At 41.1% G+C, this 22597-nt stretch overlaps 1 protein-coding gene across 2 annotated transcripts in view; it reads left to right on the forward strand.

Moving 5' to 3' along the window:
• LCOR (ligand dependent nuclear receptor corepressor) overlaps positions 1-22105 on the forward strand; it is a 100830-nt gene extending 78725 nt beyond the window's left edge. Inside the window, exon 7 of one of the 2 annotated variants that reach the window (XM_067537233.1) lies at positions 21519-22105. In XM_067537233.1, coding sequence (XP_067393334.1) covers positions 21519-21552 — 34 coding nt within the window. In that variant the 3' untranslated portion in view covers positions 21553-22105. Of the gene's footprint in view, positions 1-542; positions 4535-21518 lie in introns of those variants that run through there. The other variant, XM_067537232.1, reaches the window with a different exon arrangement.
• The last annotated feature ends 492 nt before the right edge of the window (positions 22106-22597 follow it).

The following is a 22597-nucleotide window of genomic DNA, read 5'->3' on the forward strand; positions in this document are numbered from 1 at the left end:
ATTGAGCAGCTACTCTTGCATGTGGTGTAAGCAAACAACTTCCAAGGTTTCCTCCAAAGTGTAGATACTGCAGGTGGCTGTGGTGTTTGTGTGTTGAATATGTTGCATTTTGTATCACGTTTGTATCACTCTTTTATTACTGTACTTGTTTAGTGGTAACGTCACAATAGTAACACAGTCATGTGTAGATCTATGAAGACTGACTATTACCTTGTAATTTATAATTAAGGTGCTATTTTCAGACGCTTGCGTGCGAAGCCTTTTCTACTCCGAGAATTTGTGAACCCAACCAGAGACCAGGCAGCAGCTTTCATTTTTCTTTGCCCAAAAAGCTTCTCTTTTTTTGCGAACAAGTTTTAAAACTGACTGATGCTGAGACTTTAAAAAAAAAAAAAAAAAAAAAAAAAAATTAGACAAAAAAATAAATAACACAAAAAGTGATGTTACCCAAGCAAGGCCTTCTAATAAAGGAGTGGCCCCCTCACCCATCCCTCCCTACCTGTGCAAGTCCTGCTCACATCAGTTTCCTTCCATCCAATTAGGCGACCTGGGAGACCCAGCCAGCACCATCCAGAGGGACTTCGGAGTGGTGATGGGGTACCTCCAAGAACCTTGCAAGATGGAACCAGGGAAGGTTATGGCCACTCCACATCTCTTAAAGTTCCACTGGCTCGATCACTGCAAAGTAGCGAAGAATTGCTGAGCAGAAAGCAGTTTTCTACAGCGGCCAGCCTTGGGCCATCTGGACTGCAGACTCATGGACAGCACTTCATATTATCCAGGGAGGCTTCTTGGGCAAAACCACACTATGAATTCAGTGTCAGCCGCATGAAATTCAGGGGAAATGGTGCACTCAGCGACACCAGTGACCTTCCTTTTCTTACGGAAAACTCTGCCTTTCAAAAAATGGCGCTTCATACTAAACAGGATGGGAAAAAGGATGTGAGCCATTCATCTCCCGTGGATTTAAAGATACCACAAGTTCGAGGCATGGACCTTTCATGGGAGTCCCGCACTGGTGACCAGTACAGCTATAGCTCTTTGGTAATGGGTTCACAAACGGAGAGCGCGCTTAGTAAAAAGTTAAGGGCTATCCTTCCAAAACAAAACAGGAGAAGTTTGCTGGATGCTGGACCAGATTCCTGGGGCTCAGATGCTGAGCAGTCTACCTCTGGACAGCCATATCCCACCTCTGATCAAGAGGGAGATCCTGGCTCCAAGCAACCTAGGAAGAAAAGAGGGAGGTACAGACAGTACAACAGCGAGATACTGGAGGAAGCAATCTCTGTGGTTATGAGTGGGAAAATGAGTGTTTCCAAAGCTCAGAGTATTTATGGGATTCCCCACAGTACACTGGAGTACAAAGTTAAAGAGAGGCTGGGCACTTTGAAAAACCCTCCAAAGAAAAAAATGAAAGTAATGAGGTCGGAGGGGCAGGATGTTTCAATAAAGATGGAATTAGATCCCCAGGGAGAGGCAGCACAAAGTGCAAATGAATCAAAAGATGAGTAGGGATGTTGTAGAGTGCCAATTACTTTACAAACTGGGTGAGCACTACTGCATTGTTCAGCTACTACTGAGTGCACCTGACTCCTCTTTACTGTGACACTTGCTCCTTTGCAGTTTAGCATAGACGTGTGTGGGCACAGGTGAAAGGTGTGCTCCGAATGTTGCATATTTGTAAATTTTCTGGCCCGGTGTGGCTCAGATTCTCTTTTTTTTTTTTTTTTTTTTTTTTTTTTTTTTTTTTTGGCCTTTTGCATGTTTCTCTACCGTTCTATGGAGAATTGAGTTACCTCACAAAGAATGCAGACATGTGGAAGTAGACTCCTTGCCTGTGGAGCCTGTATTTTTGTTTTTTGCTTTTTTCATATTTGCCTTTCAAAACCGAGTCCATTTTGTGAAACTGATTCTCTCTAATACCAGACATTTTTGAATGAGAATCGAACAAAAAAGAACTAGATAAGTTCCTGAGGATAGACTATTGGCCAGGATGGGCAGGGATGCAAAACCATGCTCTGAAGTGTCCCTAGCCTCTGTTTGTTAGAAGCTGGGAGTGGACGATAGGATGGATCACTCGATGATTACCTGTTCTGTTCATTCCCTCTGAAGCACCTGGCATTGGCCACCATCAGAAGACAAGATTCTGGGCTAGATGGATCATTGGTCTGATCCAGTATGGCTGTTCTTATGAACCATGTTTTTATAATAATTTTAAAAGCTTCACAAATTCTTTAGAACTTTTTTTTTCCCTTCTTGAATCCAGTTGATTGAAGGAGCGTAAACACAAGCTCTTTAGGAATGGCATATCTCTTGAATTTGGAGATACGTAATCAATTGGGTCTAATTACGCTCTCTGCCATTTTCTTTCTAAATTAATTTACTGTTAGCAGTCTGCTTAGTGCTCACCCAGAGGGGAAGGGTGGGGAAATTTACATACACTACCTTCAGAATACTTTGGTTAACTACTTTGTAACACTACCTTCGCTGTAATTTTGTTTGATATTTTATAAAGGTGAGATTTAGACTCACCTGTGTTTGAGGATATAGCCTTATCTCACGGAAGACAAGCTCCTTTTAGTCAGGAGCGGTCAGGGTACACTACATGATGTATTGGGGTATGCCTCATTTTAACAAAACTATGGTTCTTTGTAACCTATCACTTTTTACAGACTTGATTCTGAGTTTACTAAACTGCGGTTCCAACAACTAGGTAAAATGACTCTAAACTGGGGAGTGGGGGTACGTGTAACAAATTACTGTGATCTTGCATAAAACAAAACAGTGATCTCATAAACATTACAACCTCAGTAGTCTGCCCAAATATCCATATTAATGAAGGATCTGTGTTAATATTCAGGGAAGAAATAAAAATACACAGGTAGCCTGATCTGATTTAGGCTCCACATCATATCTAGCTGTAATACTGTCAGGGTTGACACCCAATGGGTGTTTCCTTTTTAAATACTACAGTTGCCAGTAGCAGGAAATGTTCTCAGATATCCTGCATTTCTTTGTTTGTTTTTGTTTTACCTGCTGTTGATTTGATAGTGGTTTAGCACACACTAGTGTAAGCAGTTAAACCTCATATAAACACTCCATAAACCACAAGCCCAATAGTTTTTATTATGGTGATATTTTTATCATTAAATAGATTCAGGATAAGTTTTGTACAATACTCTAGTCGTTGATAGTTTCTGCAGGAGTGGTCAGTAACCAGATAAAGCTTACTGGACTTACTACAATTTGACCAAATCAGAAATTGCTGATTCTTCAGCTGGAAACAATTTAGTCTTAATTTAAACGTGTGCAAAAGGTTTGTAGGATCGCCGTTTTCCCAGTTGCACAATCAAAAATACTTTTGGAATTTGTGTGTGAGAGCGCAGTAAGCACTGTTGGTGATTGAAAGTGGATGCTAAAAAGTTCATGGGAAGATGGCCTCAGTAGCCCTGGGGCTACTGAATGAATTCTGGACCAGTTAATTCAGTTAGCCATCTTTTGTTTATATATATTTTTTCCAGCAACCTATTATGTTCAAAGGTTAGGCACACCATTGCTGTCATTTTAAATATGCACTGCTCATTCTTGAGATGGACTGGGCTTTTGGCCCAGCTATGTTTTGTTTTTGTTTTTTTACTTAATGTATTTCAACACTCAAAAGTCTGGTTCCTCTGAGAGATCTAGCTGCGATCTCAGCATTTAAAGCAGTTTAAAGTTCAGTAGCAGTATATAAACTCTGCAATACAGTCCAGTTTATCTGGGGATTGCAATAAAAGTGCACTGTTAAATGTGTGGTTTCATCTGCTGTTGAAGGTTATAGTGGAAGGTTTGCTGCAAGCTAAAAATGTTACACTTGCATAGAGTTTTACTGTTCAGAGAGGTTTAACCTTTTGCGGTTGTCTTTATTTAAGTGGTGTATGAGTTGAGTTTTATTGCAGTGCACATCAAGTGCTCATTTTACTCTCCTCAATATTTTGTGTGTGTCTGTTTAAGTGGATGACAATCGTGCAGCAGAAGAATGGTGTGCCTACCTTTGAATGCTGCAGTTTAAAAAGAGAACTTGTCTTGCATCATTTCAGACTGTAGGTTAAGACTTGTAAATAGATAGTGAAAAGTGGAGTACTCTTATTATTTGCTTTGGTTAGAAAGTGAATTTTAAAAAACAAACCAAACACTTAACTTTCTCAGATTAAATGTCCTGAGACCTGAAGATTGTAATATTCATGTCTGCGAAGCTTTTAAACATGACACTTGAGATCTGTGATCATTTAATATTCAGGTAATCTTTCTTTTCCGAGAAGCTTTTGAACAACCATATTTCCTCCAAAGGTCTCTGTTTAAAATGGAAAAAAAAAAGGAAAAAAAAAAGTGTAGATTATTTTTTAAGCACTAATTGCATTACGTTGGTAACTGCAATATAAAATAGCCATTATTGTTTTGTGAAGCATGGTTGAGATTAGTTGTGGTCCCTTTTTAAAATTTCATGAGCCTCTCAAAAACATAAAAACAATTAAAAAAAAAAAAAAAAAAAAAAGCTGCTGAATATTAAAAAGATTATATATTTTACCTTATTTTAGGTTTTGTAAATTTAGTCTGTAAAATTCAGGTGCACCTTTTAATGTTAAATTTTGTTTCAAAGTCCCATCTAACATATTTTCTCTGAGGTGATTGATCACATGACTGGTATCACTCTAGTGCTGCAGTGAGCCACTGATGCTTGGTTTCTTTCTTTCACTACATATTCTTTTCAGGTGCTTTCAGTGTAGCTATCTTTGTAGTATTTGGGATCATTTTAAATATATAATTGGAATTAATGTTTGTCCATTAGCATGCTTAATTTTCTGCTGACTAGCAGTTTGCATGGCCAGAATTCCCAGTTGACCATATTTTGGTGTGGGAAGAAGTGGTTCACTGCTGTCTTTATAACAAAAGCCTTGTTTCTCATGTTATTTCTGGTAAGTGGATGCTTGTTTTTGGATCATTTGGACAGGAGATAGGGTTTAGACCTCATTCCTCCTGGTACTTTTGTGGGAGCACATTGATAACAGAACACAGATAAACTGCTACCCTGTGAAAATCAAGGAGTCTGTAGGAGGCAGCCTTTCAGGTATTTTCAGTCACTGATTTTTTCTGATTCCCCAGGGTATCCATCAGATGTGGTCATTGGATTCAGAAGTGCTGATGTAGTTTTCACTTAGCTGAAAAAGGCTGATGACAGAAAGAAACTGTGAATCATATTTGTGGTCGTCTCTGAATACTAGTTTTTCAGTCCAAGTATCATGAAGGAGAATCCCTCTCCCTCCTCCCATCCTAGAAAAGTAATTTTATATTTTGTGTGTATAAGGTTTTAAGGATCAATTTTCATATTGTACTGAAGTTTAGATGTTGCTTGGTAAATCTTTGCTGCAGCAGATAATGAAGATTACAGCTTAGTGTGGTAGGGGTCCTGGTGTGGAGTTAATTATCGTACAGTTCTGGTGAGCAAGCCCAACATGTATGAAATGTCTCCGTTTTTTATTTGGACCTGTAAAATGTAAAAGTGCTTTTTTAGAACTCTGGTGACTATTACAAACAATTACCTCACTTTCAGCCAGTTGGATCCTCATTCCACAATGTAGTAGGCATTCTTATTGAGGCCATTACACTTGACTACCGCTATAAAGAATGGAACATTCCAATTATAGATTGTAGGGACATGTAGTATTTGGGCTTATTTTATTTCTGTTGTAGAGAGAAGGTCCCCAGAGCCCCATTCAGTCCATTAAAAGCTCAAGTCACAGCTTCCTCTAGAATCTCTCATTACTACTTCTTGCATTAGCCAGATGAAGTTGCTGAATAGCAGCACACAAAATGTGCTCTTACTTCCCACTGGCTCCAGGACCCAAACTTTGACTGGCCCATGCTGCGTGCCATACCACTAGACCTAAAGTCCAGCCCAAATATTTTCCATCTCAGAACAGAAATGATTCTTACTAAATTTATATGATTGATGCCTTTTACGTGGTAACAAATTCAGGTGCTCAGTCTTGATATAACCATTACACACCTTTTTGTTTGTGGTTCTTTCCTGAGTTTCATATTGAGGACACTCCTGTCACCCAAGAGACAACTGCATATATATATATATATATTTAGATTGTTCAGGAGCAGACAAAGAGTGGTTTGTAATGTGTTTCATGGCAGACCTGCATTTAAAAGAGTCTGTAAATATTCTCTTCTGGGAAGTACTAAAGGGTATGTTGGCTTCCTATAGAAATTGATTAGGGTTTTGTGACGATACCTAGCAAAATGATCCCCAAGTCCCCGGGTTTACTAAACTCTGTACAAGCCGTAGAAACTTTTATGTTCATATCATATTGCTTTTCAAACTGTACAGAAAAGGATAGTTCTGCTGGTGTCAGGTGGAAGACAAATGTCCAACTCTTTCTGTTTAGTTTCTTTGGGATGAAGTTCTCTTCTAGCTATCCTCGGCTTTTAGGAGTGGTAGATGAATGTGGCCTGTGAGTGAAGGGAATGCTGTGCAATTCCTTTGTCTGACCCAAAAGAAGTGTTTCCAGAACTATAAAATGGAGATTTTTTTTAAAAATAAAGACAGAAGTTTAACCCTTTAGTTTAAAGATGATGTACACTAGCTGCAAGTCCAAACTGTATGAGGGAGAATTTATTACGCTGTACAGAAAGCTTTATTTGTCACAAAATGATTTTTGTCTTACCTCTATGTTATGGCAGAGAATTTAACATTGGGAGAAGATTATGTTGCCTACATTTTCATGAGGGTCAGAAATGTCTTGAGGATTTCCGTAACAGAGAAATTTCAGCAATGAGATGTTTGCTGGTTTCAGTAAACCCACCTTTTTTTTTTTTTCTCTCTTCAAGTAAGATTATATTGACTAATATTAGTATACAAGTTATATCTAGCAAATTCTCTTTCTGGGACTAGTTTTAGTACTATTGAGTTTTCTGTTGCTTTTGAATTATATTGAAAACTCTAAATTAGATCCTGCAGAACCCTAAAAGTATGCATTATGAGTTAGTTGCAAGTTCATTTGGAACTAGCAAATATTGTAATCACCATATTTACTCTTTAAGTATGTAATATATAATTGAATTTTTCATCATTTCTTCATGATCGCTAAACAGAGATATTGTAGACACACAAAATGATCCACAGGTACACTACACATGTACCAGAAAAAACCACAAGCAGTTACAGGCATACACTCCACTGTCCATCTCTCACAGATTCGTGGTTTGACTTTGGCATAATCTGTGTACCAGTATAACAATTGTCTTGGATTACATGTCCAACAAAATTATGCCCTTACTCAGGTAATGTCCTGAAAACATTCATTTTAAAATAGCCTTATATTATCCTCATGAAAATTTACTAGCCCAGTTGCAAAATCTACTTTTCCACCATTTCTACAGTGATAAAGGATTTTTTTAAATTCTGCCCAGAAAGTTTCATTCTCCCTTTAAAAATATATTTTAATTGTCCCTAGTGAATGGGCGAGTAGAATTTAGCAAGACTCTTAAGATAATATATTTGCAGGTATGTCTGTCGGGGTGAATATGATGGTGACTGGGATAAGGATATGGACAGATCCATCAGAAGAGAATTTTCAGTGGTCACTAGCCAAATGAAATTGGATCTAGATATTTTCTCCACCCTTAAATAATGAAGACACCCACTACAGCTACTAATACAGTTTATCAAATACTTGGTGCTACATCTCAACTATTTTTGCAAGTGATATTTTTATGCTCAATGGAAGCAAGTACAGTAAACTTTACTGTCATTATAAAAGCACTTGTATGACCTGTTGTAAAATACCAGAAAAGGGATACTTCAGCACTTTTTTGTGTTATAATACTAAAGTCTTCAGTCTTAGATACTGTAAATGTTACAATCTAGGATTATTATTAACCACTTTTCATGTCAGATCACAGGTTCTCTTGAGATATTAATCTGTCATTTAAAGAATAATACTAAAATATTTTATGATGTTCAGGCAACTTCTAAATGTGTATGTATGCCTGATATTTTAACAAATCATTTCCACAGACCATTTCAAGTTTAAAATTTGGAATCTGGGGTAATGGGGAGGGAGGAGTGAAATTTCCCGAATTGAAAAACCATTTAAAACCATTGTGTAGTGTTCAGTTTGAAAATACATCACTAGGAAAATGGGTAGGGATTCTCTCTCCTTAACACCTTCAGGGAATGAGCAGTATTTATAATCTTTGGCTGAAATTCAAGCCTTTTTACCATGTACATTTTTAATATAAACTCACCGACATGCTTTTTACATCTGAGGACTGAATATGGATCTTAATGTTTAAGTTGTGGAATGGTCTATTTCTTAAATGAAGGGGGAACATTTAAAAAAAAAAAAACTAACTAGATTAGAATACCAGCATTACTGTGCTTAAGGAATTTTAGTATATAATAGCAAAGTATTTGATTAAAAATCTAATCTTGAATTGCTAGTCTGTAATTAGGTGCATTCTAATTTAGCAGGTGACTCTTCTTTACTTATTGATATGTGATGGGCTTTTTGCAAATAGAAACGTTTATCTGAGTCCCATGTGTTGCTTGTACTGATGGGATATATGCTTACAGCAGCTTACTGCTGCTTTAAACAATGTATAAAATATGTTTGGAGTGTTTGCTCATAACTCTTTCTAAGAAACCCTCCACTTGTTAAATGGTCAGACATGGGTGTTTTATCAGTCCGCACTGTAAGTTAAACTGATGTTCTTAGGAATCCAGCTTGTACACACTGTTTAAAAACCCTCAGGGACAGTTTACACACTATCCTCACTCAATTCAGGTACTTGTATTCAATTCTTAAACCTAGCAGTGACTTGTATTTTGTTTTGCTTTTCTTTTGACGTGCTGATAGCACATCTTTGATGAATGTCAACGTAAAACTCAGTTCAGGTATCCAGGTATAACAGCCAAACGGATTTTAAAGCTGCATATTACTCTCCAGCACACAGTGCCTCAGACACTTATAGTGGCATTCTTTATATTCAGTTATTACTACTGAGCAGATCGCATGGGGGTTCCTGTTAACTATGTATTGTAAGAAATTTCTCTCTATATATTATATAATATGTATTATATTATATACATATATATTATATATGTAATCTTAAACGTATATATTTTAAAATGCCACTACTAGCCAGTGCAGCTAAAGTGAAATACGTTCCCATCTGCTTCTGTAAACTCTACAGAGGCATTCCTTAATGTGGCTCTTGCTTCTCTTTCACCATAACTACTTCTAAATTCAAGCACCGGTCCTTGGGTGTCTGACCTCTACATTCTAGTTATGCAATGTCTTTAGAGAATTCTGTGCACTGGTCACTGTGATGGAAACCAATGGGCCAGAAGTGCTTTGAGTTTATTAGTAATTGTTCTGCCAAAGTCGGTGTTGTATGACAAGCATGTAAACCTGTCAGATAATCAGCAGAGGTACAAGGCTATAATAGTCTGTATAATCACTACCACATAATTGGAAAGATGAAGCCCTTGACAGGTGTCTCTTTTCTAATGCTGAGCACTAATTCAAAAGGTGTTGGCACTTAACAGCTGTAGTGATGGGCCTGCCTGCTGCATCTGCAAGGGGGTGAAACTTTAAGACAAAATCTGCTTATCTGTACCTGTAGTAATCTATCTGCAGTTGCAAACCAGCAACACCTCTGCTTTATTATTTGATACTTTACATCTGAAAAGAGTTCTCTTTCTATCTGTGTGACCCATAGTCTTTGACGAGTATGGAAAATGGCATTTCTCTCTGACCTCTAGAAGTTCAAGTGTCATGGGAAAAAAAAAAAAAAAAAAAACAGGAACCCCCCCCTTTACTCTTATGGACCTCATTTCAATATACTGTTTACAGTTTGACGGAATTGTATAATTTAATATTTCTCTTGTACTGTAGTTTATATTTATTTACAGATTTTTTTGTACTGTGTGATTTGAACTTTTTTGTTCCTTGCTATGATCAACGTTTTATGTAGTAGAGCACTTATGATCACAAATTAAGGTTTTTGGTTTGATTGCACTACATTAATTTTTTTAATGCAGTTCTGATTTTTTGACTGGACTAAATAAGCTGTGTCTTAATGTATGTGATAAGTACTTTTAAATTTTTAATTCATGTGGTCCATTTATTTTTATTTTTATTTTTTTTGCATTGTATGTCAGAAGCGCTAATTCTCTTGTTGTGCATGTGTAAGATTTAATGGCTCCATTGTATTATTTGACCATGCCATTTTGGAAACACATTCCCAGCTGTAATGTTGTGTATGGTAGTTTTCACTGGATGCTAGACTTTTCAAAACCACTATTCTTCTAATAAATTTTGTTGTGAAAAACTTTACAAGGGTTCTAATTCTATTGTTTCTAGTGTGTATTTTAAATTGTCACAATTACGACCTGTTATGTTGTAAAATGTAAATTAACAAGAATAAAGAGATGTGGAGGGAAATAAAAATGTAAAGTAAATAATTATTGATAGAGGGATCAAGGTATGGAGTCTCCATCTGGTTTCTGTGGTAAATAGGATTCCTGGTTAAACCTTTTTAGCAGCTGAGTACAGGATGCGTGTGAAAGCTGAAATGCAATCTTGCAGCAGTATCTATTCCCATAAAGTCCTTCACTAACTAGCTCTCCCCTACTGGAAACCTTAATTTTCTTTCATAGTAAATAATGTATCTAGTGAAGAGAGAGAATGGTCTCTTTGCAAAATGAAGTGGCTGGGCTTGTTGTGGATTTATTAATTAATTAGGAGTAGATCCCAGGGTGGTAAATGCCTAGATATAAATATCTGTTTTCTTCTTGTGTGACTTGACTTGGCTTACTGATATTTTTTCCCTTGAATGTGTACAGCTAAGTAGTGGTGCTAAGGTGTCTTTTGTTGTGTAGCTGGATTACTGGTCAGATGAAACTGGATCAAGAGAACTGGGGTTTGCTTGCCAGTTTGCTGTGCAGAAGTCACCATTAGAGTTGCTCTCACCCTCTGAGCAGACATCACTGCTCCATAGAAGAGGAATGTCAACAACTGATTAATACATGGAAAGCTTCGGATGACTGTAACTGTGCTTTCTAGCATCCTCCTGTATTTGGTCCCAAGTAACATTCAGTATAGTGGCACCATGCTTCAGCTGTTCCTGACTTTAGACCCAAATTTACTTTCTTTCACCCCATACTTTGTGTACTACTTTTAATGTTATACATTATTTATATTGGAAATGCTGAATCGTGAAAAGTAGGTTACCGCACAAGTTGTACAAAGAGATGGAACCCACATAATTTCAAGCTGTTTCTGCTAAACTCCCTGTTGTGGAGAATTTCTATTAGTCCTATGGAAAGTCTGATGCCCTACATTTGTGTTCTGCCCCTTAGCAACCAGAAGTTTCTTATTTATAGTGCATGCTAGCTAGCTTGGGTAGGTAAGAGACCAGATTTGCTAACATTGTATTCAATTCACAGTTAAAAATCCTGGAACAGTAACTGCTACAAAGTCTGCAATAGCTTACTTTCAGTGTTGTACTAATCCTGGTATTATGAGATAAAAGAAAATTGCAAAGGTTGCTTGACCGTGTTAGACCAGCAGTTACTTTCCAAATAATTCTTTAACAAATAAAATCAAAGCTGCGTTTGATTGGAGGTGACACTTCATTTCAAGCCAGCAAATAAGCCTCTTCATATTTTTATAATTTTGAGACATCAGTTTCTCTGTGCCTTGAAAACTAGGATTTTCCATATTTCTCTGTGCATGTCGAGTGCACCCATCACTGTAAAATATATGTGCCAAGCCTTTTAAAGGTGACACGGTTGTCCCCTTTTGTGATTCTTTAAAATGTATAAAGAAGGATTGAAAGGTTTACATCATTATTTTTAATGAAATAAAACTTTTCTACCATAGGAATGTCAGGTCTGGTTTTATTGGAGAATACATTAATCAAGAGATGTGGACTAAGAGATTTTGTAGCCTTGAGTTAAAAGAGTGAGGTGTAGAATCTTTAATGAAGGCCATTTATTATTATTAATTTACTTATACCACAGCAGTGACCAAAACATGACAGGCACTTAGTAAAGCTTAGGTAGGTACCATCCATGCCCTGAACTGGTTTTATTGTAAAAGTGCAAGAGGAATACAGAAAGCATTCTTTTGAACATCCCATGTTATTAAATAAATGGCCAAATCCTAGGGGCCTCTCTACATAGCCATATTGATCTGACTCCTTTCTGGCAAGCATCATGACAGAAATGATCTTCAGGAGGGAATTGGGCCCTGGTTCACCCAGGTACTTAAGTATGTGGCTAACTTTGACCCAGTCAGTTGAAAGGAACCACTCTGTGTGTGTTAGCACTGGCCTACCTTTAGGTACCTTGCCGAACTGTGACCTTAGTGAGGAGAGGAGCAGTGTGGCCAAGCTGAGGACGGCATGTAAGAAAGTGCAGCGCTGATCTGGGAGAAATGGGCAGTGAACCATTCTGGCTGCTGTTATAGCGGGGTGGCAAGGGATGCTGCTGCTGGTGTAGCAGACAATGGCGGATAAGTCAGCAGGGGCAAAGTATGTGGCGCCTTACAGGCAAGTTCAAGAAAGTCAAACTCGAAGCTACGGAAAAGGAGGAGGGATTAAAACAGGCCTGGCGTCTATTCAATTAACAGTTTCCCAGCACTTGAAATAAATAGGTGTTGGCATGACCTGTGTTTCTAATATCAGAGAGAGGGGAAAAAACCAACACTACCCCATCTTTTTATTCTGAAGGAACAAAAGAAAAATTCCAACTATTTAAAGCTGCCTTTGTCCATAATGAAGCATCAGAAGAGTGCAAACTCTATTTATTTTCCCTCTTTGCAGGCCAACTTCAAAGTGTCACAGAAATTTTATAGGGACACTCCACACGTAGGAGGAGCACTCGATGAAATAAAAATCACCAGCGTTCCAGAAAAACGGTTTCTTCACTCTCTTAGAATTCACTTTTATTCCTTCTTTCCCCAGCAGGGGGCAGGTTGCTGGTCAAAGAGTCTCTAGGGTGCTTACTTTATAAAGAGAGTGGCTGGTCCCCCCTGGCTGGACTATTCTTCTCTAATGGGGAATGATTTTGAAAGTAATTTTTTTCAAGCAAATAATTATTAAACAGGTTTATGGAAGGTGACAGAACTTGGCATTCAAGTTATTGATAGGTTTACCCAGCTCAAGGAATTGACACTAAAACGTTTCTTCAGCTCGGGTAATCACATTAAAAATCACAAAAGGAAGTGGTAACACTTTAAAGTACTGCAGCTGATCCCAAAACTTAAAGGTGAGAGTTGGTGTTTTAAGTGCAGAGAATGTTTAGTGGTATAGAAGATTTCAATTTGGGTTGCTTTTCTAGCCTCATGGAATCAACACAGATAACATTGAGGAAAAGGTCTAATGCATGTTTTCAAAACTAAGATACATAAATGCCATTTCCTCAAAGTTCAAAGACTGTGCACATTAAAACGTGGCTCTGCGTCTTCCCAAAGGATTGGCCAGAGCCTCAGTGACTCCCCTGCCTTAATTTGTTTCAGAATGAAATCTCTGGATTCTGAGGCTGCCTTTTTTGAAAGAATTGCTTTCTCTCTCAACCCAAAACTTTAATGCTTTACTTCAGCACTGCCTGGCAGTCCCGGAAGGAGGTTTTGACGTTAATTGTTAATTTTTAATAGTGGGTTGTGTGAGGAGGGTATTGAGTCTATCAGATAAGTCAGCCAGCCAGCCATTTTCTCCTGTGACTAATGCACACGCGGTATAGTTTTAAGTTGTGCTCGTGTATTTGATGAATTCTCCTGCTGGGAACCTTGTTGTAACCTGAGTCTAAAATGTTTACATACAGGATCAAATAATGCAACCGTAGTTTAGAATCCTGATGGGTTTTTCTTTGGCTGCACAGTAAAACAGAAATAAATGATGACTGCATTCTTGTGTTTAGAGAGCGTCTCCGCCAGCAGTAATTTAGCAATACCTTACATGTGTATTTGGTACTTTCACTTTTCTTCCAAGGGGAATGAGTGCGTGGTTAGGTTTTCAATCACATTGATTGGAAATATTGTCCTGCACAACCCAGCGGTGATGCTACCTTTGTTATATCCACTAGCAAAACCCCGCTATGGTGCTTGATTGAATGTTGATAGTGGAAGAGGCAGGTGAGACAGTTGTAGTTCAGGTAGTGAGGTGACTTCATGTCCTTTTTTGACTTCTTTATAAAAAGCTTTGTGTAGAAACATTGTTTTCTGGATATCATCATGCTACTCAGACCAGAGAGGCACTTCCAGTTCCCACAGCCATGGGGCAAGTGAAATCCAGGTTGGAGTTTCTGCCCCTCCTACTTTAGTAGTAGACTGTTGTGGTTGGACATCTTGTTTACTCTGTTCAGCTTTTTATACTGTACTTGTTACCGTGGTACCCAAGTACAATTACTTCCAAATCGTTCAAGAGTGGTGTTGGCAGTGTTTTAAAATGTGATTCAACTTTGAAAACTGCCTCTGTAAAATGCATTGGGGATTCCATTTTGTGTAAGGCTATGTCTACACAACAGCCTGTGTCGGCAAAAACTCGTGTTGCTCACGCGTGTGACTATTCCACCTCCCTGAGCGACATAAGTGTTTGTTGCTGTGACGTATCTTGATTTTTAGTAAGGCTTTTGATACAGTCTCACATGACATTCTCATAAGCAAACTAGGGACCTGTGGCCCAGATGAAGTTACTATACGGTGGTTGCGCAGCTGGTTGGAGGAACGTATGGACTTGGATAAATGGGTAGGGTGGGTATAAACTGGCCATCTGTAAGTTTAGGTTTGAAATTAGACAAAGGATTCTAAGGCTGCGACGACGCTGCAGCTTATGTCGATAGAACTTCTGTAGCTCATTGGTGTGGGAAAAACCCCCACTCCCCAATCAACACAGGTGACACCGACATAAGCGCCAGTGTGGACAGCGCTGTCGGCAGGAGCGTTTCGCCCACCCACATAGCTTCTGCCGCTTGCAGAGGTGGGTTTTTATGCCGATGGGAGAGCTCTGTCTCCTCAGCATAGAGCATCTTCACGAGATGCTCTGCCGCTGTGCTGTACGTGAAGACATGCCTTACCATCAGAGGAGTGGAGTTCTGGAACAACCTTCCAAGGGGAGCAGTGGGGGGGAAAAACCTAACTTGTTTCAAGACTCAGCTTAATAATTTTATGGAGGGGACAGTATGATGAGACAGCTACATGCCATTGTAGGCAGATCTGTGACAGCGAACAGCAAATATCTCCAACAGCCAGTGATGGGACACTACATGGGGAGAGCTCTGACTTACTACAGCTAATTCTTTCCTGGGTGTCTGGCTGCAGGGTCTTGCCCACATGCTCAGGGTCACTGATCACCATATTTGGAGTTCGGAAGGAATTTTCCCCTGGGTCAGATTGGCAGAGCCCCAGAGGGTTTTTCATCTTCCACTGCAGCATGTGGCACGGGTCACTTGCAAGTTTAAACTAGTGTAAATGGTGGACTCTCTGTACCTTGGAAGTCTTTAAATCATGATTTGAGGATTTCAGTATCTCAGTCAGCGATTAGGGGTCTGTTACTGGAGTGGGTGGGTAAATTCTGTGGCCTGCAATGTGTAGGAGGTCAGACTAAATGATCATGATGGTCCCTTCTGGCCTTAAAGTCTTTGAGTATGCTTATAAAATGTGTGGGTGACGCCAAGCTGGGAGGGGTTGCTGGCACTTTGGAGAACAGAATTAGCATTCAAAAGGTCTTTAACAAATTAGAGAATCGGTCTGAAACCAAGAAGTTGAAATTCGATAAAGACAAGTGCAAAGTACTACACGTAGGAATTAAAAATCAGTGCATTACAAAATGGGAATAACTGGCTAGATGATAGCACTGCTGACAAGGATCTGGGAGGTGATAGTGGATCATAAATTGAACATAAGCCAAGAATATGATGCAACTGCAAAAAAGGCTAAGATCATTCTGGGGTGTAGTAAGGAGATTAAGGAGACCCAAGGTGGATGAGGTAATATCTTTTATTGCACCAGCTTCTGTTGATGAGAGAAACCAGCTTTGAAGATTACACAGAACTCTTTTTCAGGTCTGGGAAGTGTTGGATGGGAGGTAATTGTCCTGCTGTACTTGGCACTGAAGAGGCCTCAGCTGGAGTACTATGTCCAGTTCTGGGCACCACACTTTAGGAAAGATGTGGACAACTTGCAGAGAGTCCAGAGGAGGGCAACAGAGATGATAAAAGGTTTAGACAACCTGACCTATGAGGAAAGGTGAAAAAAAATTGGGCATTTAGTCTTGAGACAAGAAGGCTGAATGGGACCTGCTAACAGTCTTCAAATCTGTTAAGGGCTGTTACAGCGAGGGCAGTGATCATTGTTCTCCGTGTCCACCAAGGGCAGGCCAAGAAGAAATGGGCTTAATCTGCACCAAGGGAGGTTTAGGTTAGCGATTAGGAAAAGGTTTCTAACTCTAAGGGTAGCTAAGCACTGGAACAGGCTTCCAAGGGAGGCTGTGGAATCCCCGTCGCTGGGGATTTCTAAGAACAGGTTCGGCAAACACCTGTCAGGGATGGTCTAGGTTTACTTGGTTCTGCCTCAGCGCAGGAGGCTGGACTAGACGACTTCTTGGGGTCCCTTCCAGCCCCACATTTTTATGACTTCAGCTCCCATTTCTGCAGCTGTTGGCTTTACAGTGCAGACAGGATTAAAAAACAATCAAAACATAAGCCTTCCCTCTGTGGACACTCTCTTATTTTGGTTTAAGAGTAGCTTATTTTATTTTATCTTAAACTTGATTCCTAATTGGCTTGAGCCAAACTGAAATAAACTTGGTTTAATCCAAATAAACATGTCCATGCAACCTCTTACCCGAGTTTAACGAAATCTGCTTCAAATTCACAGCCTCCGTTGGACACTGGTGTAATCTGCCTGTAGACTAGCCCTTGGTGACAAAAAGAGTTACCAGCTCTGAACAACGGCACGGTCCGGGGAGCCACGAGTGACAGTTGCAGGAGCAAAACTCTGCTTTTTCTGGCGGCTGAGGGAGGAGACTTGTTAGGGGGTTGGGAATAAAAGGGATGTTTGAATTGAGAGAGTCACTTATGGTGCCGTGTTTCCTAAGTCGTCAGACCCTGGCTTCACCTGATCTGGAGTCAGAGCACAATAGTAACAATGCCGATGTCCTGTAAAGACCAGCGCTAGCACCACACTACCAGCAATTAGTGACAGGTGGGTCCTTAATTGCTCCAGCAGAGAGAAGGCCTTCAGGGTCCATACACGTGTAATTCCCACTAAGGAGTTACCAACGTGTTTGGCAAAAGAGATCCGTGAGCATCTGATGATCAGCCTGTGCTAACTGGCTCTCTCAGTCCACAGTGAGAAGAGTATCATAGAATCATAGAATATTAGAGTTGGAAGGGACCTCAGGAGGTCATCCAGTCCAACCCCCTGCTCAAAGCAGGACTAACCTCAGCTATATCATCCCAGCCAGGGCTTTGTCAAGCCTCAGATTAAAAACCTAGGGAGTAGGGAGTGTTCTCCCAGTTGATAGCACCAGTGGGAAAGGTTGGTGGGAGAATCTGTGAAAAAGTGCCAGGTAAATGCAGCCTTAGTGTTGTTCTGACTTCTTCTTTCATCCATGCCCTTGGGCGTGCTGAGTGGCTGGTCACGTACATACTTTGGAGGGTTCAAGTCCCCTGAGGGTGCAAGTTAGCGGGGTGAATTCTGACTTATCTTTTATGGCAAATTGGCAATGGATGTTTGTCTGACTCAGGGGTTTTTTGTAAATTTTAAACTGAACAGTTTCCTTGCTTAAATGAAAACTGCACAGAAGTATAAAATGTATTCTAACCACGTCTAATTACAAAGAGTAAGTCGATAAAATCTAATATTATTTATTATTACTTATATTACCATAGCATCTAGGAGTCCTAGCCATGGACCACAGACAGATGGGGGAGCGCAAGAAAACATTGAGATGATATTGGTCAGCATCATAGGCAGTGGGTGGAGTTTGTGTGCTTTAAATATAATAAAGAATCACAAAGAAAAGTCGATGTTTAAGTGATAACAGCTGCTCAGTGCTGGTAAAGACACCGTTCATGCTTTGAATATAGTTTACCCAGACAAACATTAGACATCAAAAACCCTGGGAGACTTGGGGTGACATGCTTACTTAGACGATGTCTTGTATAATGGAGTGGGGGATGGCGTCTTCTGAACAACAATTGGGGTTTGTGAGCCTTGTGCTAGCATTGAATTTTGTCCAGAAATGCGACTGGAGAGGGCAGACACATGTGGGCCAGTGAGCTGAGAAAGGAACTTCAGGTATAAGGGAGAAAAATCTGTAAGACATAAGGATGAATGTAGGAGACTAAGAAGAGATACGGGGGGATAATAAGAAACGAGAACAGAGATGTAGGTATGCTGGGGATGCACAGAGCTTTGAAGGTGAGGATGAGAAGCTTGAACTTAATAGAGAAGGATGTATGTTTGGACACAGGAAATGCCCCTCTCCATTGGAATGCATGAGAAGTTCAAAGATTTCCTGTTCAGTTTTTTGTTTTTAACATTTTGTTTGTTTTACAGCAGTAGATGATTGCTGTGAAATTAATCGGTATAATTTAATAGGAGTTGAACTACAGCTAAATTAACCCACTTTTAAAATAGAACTTAATTTAACCGTCAGCTTGGAGACAATCTTATTCCCCAGGCTTTCCAATGGTGAAATGCATTTCTTTGTCTTAACCTATTCCCAGCCAGCAGTCAGTCTGATGGAGTATCAACAAAAGGTCAGTTGCCGCTTGAAGGACAACAGTTGACTAGAGACACTGACATATTTCTGAAACTGGTCATTCAGATTTCAATATCTATTCTTAGGCAGTACATTTTAGCATTTGTAGGTAGAGAAGGCTGCAGTTGGGGTTGCAGAAGTATTTCTGTTACCATACAGCCGTGACTAGCCAGTGCTCAGTTCTCTACAACTCCCTGTTATCTGAAATGGGTCACATTCCCAAACGGCTGCTAACTACACCGAAGATTCCCACTATTCTCCAATCTTATTCAGCATGTCCTTCCTGACATCTGGGTAATTGAGACTGTGCTACTCGGACGTTTAGCAATAGCTGATCACCGCATCTGATCTTTTACATCTTCAGTGCAAAAAACCCTGCCGCACTTTTGCCTGTTTTTGCAAGATTCATGAGACTAAACTCCGCAAAGTTTCCCTGTGTTGGGTGGTGGCAATGCTTAGGGCTCGGACCTACAGGCCTGGGCTCGGGAATGACTCCGGGGTAGTTTGCTTTGGAGATGTTCACACGCACACCAGTATAAAGTGAGGCTCTCAGCACTGAGACATGCCCTGCTGCGAGTCCTGTCTGACCCCAGCGCAGGGCATCTCTGGGGAGGGCTTGCACTGGGCTAGCTACATTGGTGCGAAAGTTCCTAATGAACACAAGCCTTAAGGTCCCATCCTGCCACCGAGCCCTGGCGCCCAGGAATAACTTGGGCACAGGGATCCGATTACGGAGCCAGGGCCTTAGTGTTCAGTTCCTGATTTACCAGAGACCAGACCAGGTAGCAGCCATGATTCGTGTGGAGGGGGGGAGTAAAGCTGTCTACACAATACCCCCCTGTGGTGAGATTCAGAGGTCACTTCCTTAGTCTGTGTTCATGGAATCACTCACTCATACAGTGCATCCTCCTGCTTGGCGATGGACTTGCTCCCGGCACGTCGTTCTCTAGTGCCCTGGCCAGGTACTTGTACATTTAAAACTGCACAGAACACACAACTGTTCTGCATGTGCGGTGTGCTTTGCCAGCTGTCTTCTGGCGTTTGAATATTACACCTCCCTGTAGTATCAAGGTGCCTCCATCTTTCATCAAGCCCTGCTCAGCGCTGATGCTGGTAGAACCATCGCAGACAGGATTTTTTTCCCCTACCTCTTAAAAGAAAAATCCCAAATGTCTTCGGTAATTAGAGAAATTAGTCGGGACACTTCTGAAAAGCCCTTGAAAGCCAGTACATGGTGTAATGTTTTCAGCATGCTCCATTTCCCCAGCTTTTAAAGAAATGGGCTGGAGGGCAAGGTTTTTAATTAGCCCCCGTGAGGCTAGTGTTAGATGTGTCACAACTGGTGACAAATCCCGGTCCAGCAGTGGGGTGGAGGGGAGCAGAGAAAGGAGCACTGCAGGACCAGAGCAAGCGTGTGGTGTTTGGCTTCAGTTGCGTAGAAGCTCCAATGGCCTTTCTTGGCTTTGTTTGGATACAGGAGGGGAAGAAGGTTGCTGTGAGCGTGTAACTGCTCTGCAGACTGAATACTCTGAAGGGTTAAACGCCTGACCCGGTGTCAGATGCCTGCTGCCATCTGGTTTACTGTACAGCCTGAGCACATTGAAGAACAAGTGCAGTTTGCAAAAAATCCCTACAACTTTTTTTCTTTGCGCTTTTAATTTAAATGCAAGCTTTACAAATCCCCAAAGCACGGCACCAGGGACAGCGGAAAGCCAGGGGCCTTGAAAATTAGTGGGCCTGTGGTCTTTTTCTCTAGCTATTTTGGCTGTGCTCTGCAACACCTAACCTTTGAATTCAAGTTAAGAAAACATTTTCTCACTTCTAGTTGTTGCACTGAATTTCTTCTCTGTCTGCACTGCTCTTCTGTTACTCAGCAGTCAGACAGAATCACCACAGCACCAACAGAGCTGTCAACTACCTCCTCCTTCTAGGCGGGGAGCATTCACTCCACAGCATATGCTGACCATTGAAACGTGGATATGTCTAAACTGGTTCATCCAAACCAATCTTCATTACTGAGGCCACCTCTACGCTAGAAAAGCTATCCCAGCAAACCCGCCTAGTGGAGACGCAGCTTATCCTGGGGGCAAGAGAGCTCTCTTGGTGGAAGAATGTATACTCGTTTCCTGAATTAAATAAGCTGTACCGGCAAAAGGCCTTTTTGTGGTGTTACAAGGGCGTGTACACTGGGGCGTTTGCCAGCACAGCTCTGTTGGTTAGCAGGGTGATTTTTTTTGTTTTCGTGCTCCTAACTGCCATAGCGATGGGGGCAAAAAACATTTCAATGTAGACCAAGCCTTAATCTGCAGCTGGGTTCCAGTGCCAGTGCTTGTCAACACCTTTAAAGTGCACCAGTGTGCTTTGAATGGATACAGTGCTACAGAAATGTTCAGGTGAGGTAGAGAGAGGCCCTAGTTCTGAAAAACGTCGTCTGCTCCTCTCAGCGTGTTCTAAAGGCAAACACGCCTGCACCACTCAGGGCCAAAGCAGGCCTCCCGTTTTAAGGACATTTCTCTTGCCCCAGTGGTTTGATGGGTTGGATGTGCTCCAATCCCCACTTTGGCAGGGTGCAGAGCATCCTGCGCCCTGCCCATCACAGTCATCTGCATACTAGCAGACGAGGGAGGGGAGAAGTGCCCATTACAAACCCTCAGTTGGATTTTATAAGTTTATAGCTATGTTTTGTTTCTTTTCAGGAACTCTGTAATCGTGGTGCTTAGAGTGGCCTGAAAGGAACAGAAACACTTAGTCTTGAACTTTTGTTCTGCTGCTGCTGCTTGTGCCGCTGAGGTACAAAACAGACCTGTAAACTTATAATCTGGCAAACTGATGCTCAGGGACTTTAAAAAAACCCCCACAAAACTGCTTCACGTTCAGTAGCGAGAATCGGGGGATGGGGGAAACCGGAAGATTGAAGTGGGCAATTGACAGGTTTTTGGAGAGCAACGCTCCAGGTAGGTTGGTGTGAAGCAGTCACGTTCTCCCCCACTCCCGCTTGCTCTCTCTCCCTGCCCCCAGAAGATACACACGTGATCGTGGGCTCATTCCGCAGTAGGTGCCCATAGGGATGTACAGCCTGTGTACAAAGCAGGAGGAGCAGGGTAGCTCCATAACAGTAATAGCAAGGGCCAGAGGAGTTAAAGGACGCTTCCTGGAAGATTCACTTAAAGCTGTGGGGCACCCTAGCTACAGGGTGCAGTGCAGATAATCCGTCGTTTCCTCCCTGCCCTTCCCGGCCGTACTCCATCCCTGGGCAGTCTCCAGAAATAAATGTGTGTCTTTTATGGGCTAGATCGTGTGTGTCTGCTCAGCCTTTGTCAGAGTCCCTGGCGTTTGAGAGAGCTGGGGGAGGAACGGTTGTGAGCTCTGCAGAACAGCAGAGGCTCACCACAAACAAACGTGTGACAGCACACAGCTATGCAAATAGCTTCAGAGCACAGCACGTTGTGCTGAGCATTAATTGCTACACCGTGACTGTCGCATAGCAACAGCTGCATTTGTACAGCTGACAGCTACTGCCCCTTGATTTCTCTGCCACTCTCAGTGACAAACTGAAAAGAGGAGGCTGTCCCGGGGAAAGCCAGGAGGTGCTAAGAGCACTTATCTCAGGCAATGAAATGTACTAGGGCCACCCAATGTTCCCGTGAAATGGTGTATGCGGCCGTGGAGCTGGAAGCGTCTTAGTGGCAGGGATAGAGGTGGTGCAGACCAGTAACTAGCGGAGTACGTGCAAGTGGGAGTAACTAAAAATGAGTACACAGACCTCTAGTTACAG

This window comes from Emydura macquarii, unplaced genomic scaffold (assembly GCF_026122565.2).
Source record: "Emydura macquarii macquarii isolate MOO-44397 ecotype Brisbane River unplaced genomic scaffold, CSIRO-AGI_Emac_v2 contig_3692, whole genome shotgun sequence".
Taxonomy (NCBI): Eukaryota; Metazoa; Chordata; order Testudines; family Chelidae; genus Emydura; species Emydura macquarii.